At 35.2% G+C, this 6,822-nt stretch overlaps 1 protein-coding gene across 2 annotated transcripts; it reads right to left on the bottom strand.

Moving 5' to 3' along the window:
* Nucleotides 1-305: 305 nt before the first annotated feature.
* Nucleotides 306-4,766, bottom strand: LOC148206117 (uncharacterized). 2 transcript variants are annotated; one of them, XM_088104095.1, is made up of 2 exons: nt 3,285-4,766; nt 306-2,603 (listed from the first exon to the last, which is right to left on the bottom strand). In XM_088104095.1, exon 1 carries the CDS (start codon nt 4,478-4,480, stop codon nt 3,347-3,349), a length of 1,134 nt encoding a protein of 377 aa, XP_087960221.1. In that variant the 5' UTR covers nt 4,481-4,766; the 3' UTR covers nt 306-2,603; nt 3,285-3,346. The 2 variants fall into 2 exon arrangements, with proteins under 2 accessions (XP_087960221.1, XP_087960222.1); XM_088104096.1 differs by having other exon boundaries at nt 306-2,530.
* Nucleotides 4,767-6,822: the final 2,056 nt, after the last annotated feature.

Below are 6,822 nucleotides of genomic sequence, written 5' to 3'. Positions count from 1 at the left end.
ATTCGAAGGAAACTAAAAGAATCTTCTACTAAATTTGTAAATCATGAAAGACTTAATCAGAACTACACTTCTGAATTATAACTCAGTTTGACCAAATTTTCAGAAAAGTCGTGCAAAACGTTAGAAGTCTTAAAAGGTAACCAACGTTAGTTACTAAGCCTTTGTTAATTTCAACACAAGTGAGCTTTATTTACCTGGCTTGACCGGCAATTCAATCTGTGCGCATTAATAATAGTAATAACAATAAAGTAAACAATCAAAAATAGGAAAACCCCTTTAAAAAGAAAATAAAAAAGAAGAAGCAATTAGTCAAATATAGGATGCTTAAAGATAGAAACGCGGTTCAAATTCAACAAGTCAACCATCACAAACCAAATAATATTAAAAGTACGAAGAAGCAAAGAAACGCCGCTGCCGAAGAAAGTGCGCGAGAAAATCACGAACTATAAATATCTCAGGCCACTCTGTTCTTCCTCGACAAACAGCGATCTCTCTCTCTATATAAACTATTTTTATGTCTCTCGTCTTTTTGTAACACACCCTTCCCTTTTTCTCTTATTCCCGCCAGAAATTTAGAGAGAAAAGAGAAAGGAAAAGGGGGTGTGTGGTTCTTGAGTTTAATTGGGAGCAGTTAGGGGATGGGGAAGCTTGTGGGCATCCTTGACCAAGGGGTTAGGGTTGTCGCAAGGTTTCACTCTAACTGTCCCCAAACAGGCCGCAAGTACTACCACCCTCCGGCCCTTCCCGACAACCACTCCCATGGAGGTGTCAGCGGCAGCGGCAGAGTCAAAGAGGCGCCAAATGCTACAAATTTTCACATATTTCTATGTTCTGTTTGACAGAACCACACTTCTTATGTTTTTCTTTATTCCTTTCTAGAGGCAACACATTCATGTAATCACGAGTTCAAGTTAATGGTTCGTTGCAATAAAAAAAAAACAATTGATGGCAAGATTAGCTAAAAATCAATCTCTTTATTATCATGTCTCTTTCTAAACTCTAATTTATGGTTTGCAAATGTAAAGATTCTTCAAGTTGCACCAATTATTCCATAACATAAATTAAATTATCTAAATTATAAGTTGTGTTTATCAATAATTTTTTGCCTAGTGATAAGGACATAACTCAGCAATGGGTAGCAGCAGAGTCCAAATAAATGGGATTTTCATCATGAACAATTTGATTATCGTCGGTAACATCAATTAACCCCGTGATATAAACCAGTTTAACTAAGTCAAAATAAATAAGAGTTACACCTAAATTAGCAACTATATCTTTTGGTCTAATGGTACGTTTTCAATGCAACAACTTCTCCTATCACTTAATATCCCTTATTATATGAAATTGAGATCCATCTCTTTGTGATTCTACTACTACACTTGGTTTCATCATTGCATTCTCATCACAATCTATCTCAACAACATCACAATCACCCAACGACTTAAAGAGATCAGCCTCTATTATTAGATCATCTTGTAATTGAGTCTTTTGACTCAATTTGCTGTTGTTCTGCATTAACATCTGTATCACAGTGGTCATCATCAGACGATGTGCACTTAGCTAACTCAACACATCCTTCAAATTCTTTTTCTTTTTCTTTCTCAATTAGCACATTCTCTCTCTCTCTCTCTCTCTCTCTCTCTCTCTCTCTCTCTCTCTCTCTCTTATTAATCTTAAATTATAATCAACTCTTCACCCTTCTGTTGGTTATCTTCAATCTATTGTTGCCTTATTTTCTACAGGTCTTAATCTAGCCTTTGCAGGTTTTGCCCTCTCTGTTCAATCATTTATATATTACTTATTGTTAACAGGTGCAACACTTGATGTCTTAGGTTGTTGGTGTTGAAATTTTTGCAAAGGTGACAACAAAGGTTGTTTAGTACATGGTTGTGAAACTGCTCACAGTATGGCTATTGAGCATATGAATTTAGTGGTTGAACTAGCTGGTTAGAATATTATGGCAGCTAGAACTAAAAACTCTGTTCTTGTCATATAGCAGGTTGTTTCTCGAATTTTCTATCCTGCTCAACCATTTGGTCTATCATCTTCTAAAGATGGTTCAACGCTAATAGATGCAACAACTGGTGGGCATATTGTTGCTACTGACATTGTTCAGATTTGCAGCATAGGAAGTTCATAATTCCAAAAAGATGATCCACAATATGAATCAAAATCTTGCTCATATGAAGGTTGTTGAAATATGAGCCATAATTCACAATATGCTCAAGTTTTAATTTGTATTAAGATAAACACTTCCACACCATTGGGTTTATGGTTCCTAAAAATAATATTATTTCTTTGTGTATTGTTGTTACCCACAGAGTCCTCAATACACTGTTGCATCTCATTATCATCTTCTTTGATCTAATATGCTATCCATTCAGAAAAAAACATATATTATGTCTAGATTCAATTTGCGGATTCAAGGGTGATTAGAACCAGACTTGCCTGGGCTCTCAACATGTAACCATAGCATGAGTATATTTTCTTCTTCTCCACTGGATAGTATAAATTGGATCAGTCCAAGCACCTGTTTTGTAGAGGCTAGAGAACTCAGTAACCAATGCTCTTGCCACATGAGAAAGCATCAACAGAAGTTCATGCTGAATTGAAATATAAGGTCAGGTTGTAAAGACCAACATAATCTTAAAAATTTAAGAAAATAAATATGGTATACAAAATTGTTGTAATTGTTAAAATATGTTATTCAAATAATTTGTTGATTATGATAGTACTATGGCCGTCTGCAGAAATGTTAAAGCTATTCTTGATCGAGCTGAAAAAGAACTGCTGCTCTCCGTATCTCCATCCAACATCATAAGAGTAGTACAATTTTCTCCTCGAGAAAAAAAAAAGAAGAAAAGAGACGAAACAGAATTTGCACAGAAGACTATGCAATGGAAGAAAACGTTAACAGGGTAAAATTTGCAGTCTGCTTCTGAAAGATATCACTACCACCCCGTTGTAGCCTCTCCTTTGGTAGGAGCAAGGTTTTAAATTATTGCAGTTGCAGTTTCGTTGCATTTATTGAGAGAAATTACATAATAATGTGGCTATAATTTCAGTCACATACACTCCAAAAACATTGATGTTGCAGCTGAAATCACAGTTGCATACCGTTTTCAAAACCTTGGGTAGGAGCATATACGAAAAAGAAAACATTACTTTGATTGATATATGCGATCGGAGTGTTAAAGGATGGTTCACACATCATAACGGGATCATAACTTGTCCCTAGCAAATGAAACAGAGGCATACATTATGAGTAATTCTCAAATACTTACTTTTGGTCCCAAATTGCCCAGGCTTCCTGTAGAAGAGTGAAAAATCAGAATTGAAGGTATGGTTATGCCTCCAGATAATGACCCTTGTATGCTACTAATAACTCCTCTGCATTTTCCCTGAACTGTGATATATACTTGTCCAAAAACATCTCCTCAGACAAGCACAACACATGAATATAACTGGGGACTTTCTTGCAGAGATTTTTTGATTTCAACAGCTGGAAGACTTTATATCGAGGAAGCACGCGATCCTCCATGCTGTACATTAAAATCTGAGGCCGGTGAATAAGGACTGACTTGGGCAGCACAACTGTATGCAAGAAGAATTTCATTCCAACTTTCAACTTCATCTCTGATGTTCTGAACAAAGTCGGGGTTCTCTTGAACATTTGTAGGCCCTCATCGTTGGAAAACCCAAAACTATTAATTAGTTTCAGCTTTCTCTCAAATGTTTTATCGCTCAAACAACTTAATGTATGAATTGCATGGACAAGCATTCTTGAATTTTCACGGAAGCCCAAGTCTACAGCTCGAGAAACAAGGTTTTCAATAGAGGACTGCTGTGCAATGAAAATCCTTGGGTGAAGTTTGAGTAGCAATGCAAAACGAGTCCCAAGAATGCCACACCTCTCCAAGAAGAAGGCATTGTCCATAAATCTTTTGTACTTTGGGAGTATCCAGCCACATCTGCGCAACACAAGAATAAAATCTTTCTGGTCGCACACAATTTTCCTAATAGCTTCAACTGAGGGGACCAATGTTTTCTTCAAGCTATGAGTCAAAATGGAGGGATTCTTTGAAATGAAGCTGCATAACTCGCGACCCTGGAATCCAGACATCTGAAAGAACTGAATTTTGGATCTTAAGATTTTGTCAACGTCTGTAAACAGTATCTGGGGTCTTTGACGAATCACGGAGAGAATCTGGCTTTGCGAAAAGCCAATTTGTTTGAAGAAAGTGAGCACTGATAAGGGGTTTTGAGGGAATTTGCCCTGTGAAACACGTTTGGAGATATAAAGGGATTGGGTTTTGGAGAACTGGAAGTTGGAATTTAGGTAATCAATTATTGAACTGGTTTCGTTGAAGTGTAGGCAACGGCATTTGGTTGAGAAAGAGAGGAAGGATGTCAGAGACTGAGAAGATAATTGATTGAAAAGAGAAAATAAAAGAGCAGGGTGTGACTTTAGAGATTGCATTAGTTTAGTGAACAAGAATGAATGAATGTTTTGTTTGTCGTCAACGAACAAACAAACTATTTCTTAGGTTGTCTATTTCGAATTTCCAGAGACCAAAACGTTGTCCGTCTCCTATATTACCAAGTTTTCCAAGTTTATGCGAGGATGAGAGCCTTGTTTGATTGAGAGGAGACGAAGGAACAAGCAACAAAACCCTAAGTTCAGCTCTGCACCCAAATAACCGTCAGTCATGGACGAGCAGGGCATTTTTTTCTCTACGCTCGAAATTTCAACTTACACCCCTGAATTTTAAAATTCTAAATTGATCCTCTTATTTAAGATTTTCAGTTCCATTTTTTGATTTTGTAATATGAAGACCTTCTGAACTATATAATTCAAAATGTTAAACATCAATTTTTTTTTCCAAAATGTATAATCTTACATATTTGTGTTGCATGAGATTTTATATTTCATAATACAAATATATATTTCAGATTTTATATTATAGAACACAAATTTGTATTTCAAATTATAGATTCTAAAATAAAAAAGTAAAATACATTCTAGATTATATAATTTAAAATGTATTTTCTAATAAAATAATATATTATAAATTTTATCTGAAATATATCTCCAAATTTGAGATGCGTCTTAGAGTCCCGTGAGAACTCATTAACAGTGAAGATACCACTGGATCCTTCTTCCTGCACCTCTACTGTTTTCTTTCTCCAGCCCCATAAAATTTTGATATCGCAATTGTACGTTAATAAGAAATTGTGTAATTTTGGTCTTTAAACCAGTACATGATGTTAAATATTTGGACCCAGATATTGAATTTGAAATCCATTTATAACAATAAATCCTAATCACAATACCACTGCCTCAATACTTCTAAGCAATGAATAAGAAAATAACTGTTTTTGTCACTATAAAAATCCATTAATATCACTTAAAAAATAAACACATTGAAATTTTTAGACTAAGTCTACTTTAGATTTAAGTGTGGAAAATTTTAGCCTACTGCGCTCAGTAAAACACTTCCAAACGTCCACATCTTTTATTTCATAATTTAGTTTTTAGATGGTACTGGCCAAACTAGGCTTCCAACCTTTATCCGACAACTACCTACTTAAGTCTCTCCCTTTCACAATTTCTGGCAAAATGTCACAAAAACAGCTCTTAGCGTTCTCCATATCTTCTTTTTCCTGCAACACGGCAACCCCCTCAGAGTGAGACAACCCTGCAATTGAAGGAAGAAAATTGCAGAAGAAAACCGGAAGAAGAAATAAAATCATGAGCTCTGCCACCGTTAGCTATTCGTGAAACTAAAGAACCGTCTACATTCTGAAAACATATTGTTTCGGATGTGAGAATAGAAACCATAATCAAAACACCCGTTCATACTTTTCTTTGAGCCTCTTAACGTGGTCTTTAATTTCGGTTATATTGTTCTTCTAACTCCTTAACACTCCTTCAACAAGGCCAAAAATACTCTAACGTTCAAGTCAATATTTCGATAGTTTGGTTAATACAGTAGAATTTTAAATTTGTAATTAATAAACAAATTTTTAATCCCTGAAAACGGAGTCAAAAACTTGTTAATATATCGGTAAGTGTACCGAATCGTATCAAGTAATAATAAATTGTAAGACCAAGTATCGTTTTCCAAGAGACTCACGGCACTAAACAATTATGTGATTACTCAACTAATTAAGACTCTAAAGAACAAATTTTGGGGGTTTTGAATGCAAATGCAATAAAAATAAACATGAATGTAATTTGATCAATTGAGGCTAAACACAAGAATGAATGAATGAAGTTGATGATATTGTTGTTGGGTTTAGATTTCACCTAATTTACTCTCATGCATATATGAATTCATCTTCTTCATTAATGTTAATGTCACTTTCTAATTTACCTTAAACTCAATGTCTCGGTGAAGAAAGCCTACTCCTAATTACTAGTTCACAATGTCTTGTCTCCCTAGCAATTAATCATGCATTACATTCGCACAGAAGCTTAAAGGCAACCAATCCTCCTATTCCTATGTCTAGGTAATATTGTTTTTGGGAGAATTTCCCCATTTCTAGATTTTCCCGTATGTGTCCATATCGACAAAATCAAAGATCATGCAATTGAATGAGTTAAACAAAGCATGCATAAAGTGTAGAGGAAAAACCCTAACAATTAATGAAGTAAAGCATATATAATCAAGAATCAATTCAATACATGAGAGTTTAAGAGGTTACATCTTTCCCAACAACAAATAAGGTTTGAAAGTTAGAGAAAAAGAAGGTTTGAACGCTTTTGCTCTTGATCGAACAGTCTGTCAAAGGTTTGACCGAACGGTCTATCAAAGGTAT

Source organism: Vigna umbellata, chromosome 1, assembly GCF_029865625.1.
Source record: "Vigna umbellata cultivar VRB3 chromosome 1, Vumbellata_1.0, whole genome shotgun sequence".
Classification (NCBI taxonomy): domain Eukaryota; kingdom Viridiplantae; phylum Streptophyta; class Magnoliopsida; order Fabales; family Fabaceae; genus Vigna; species Vigna umbellata.
The sequence above is the reverse complement of the archived record's forward strand: the minus strand, read 5'-3'. Positions and strand labels throughout refer to the sequence as shown.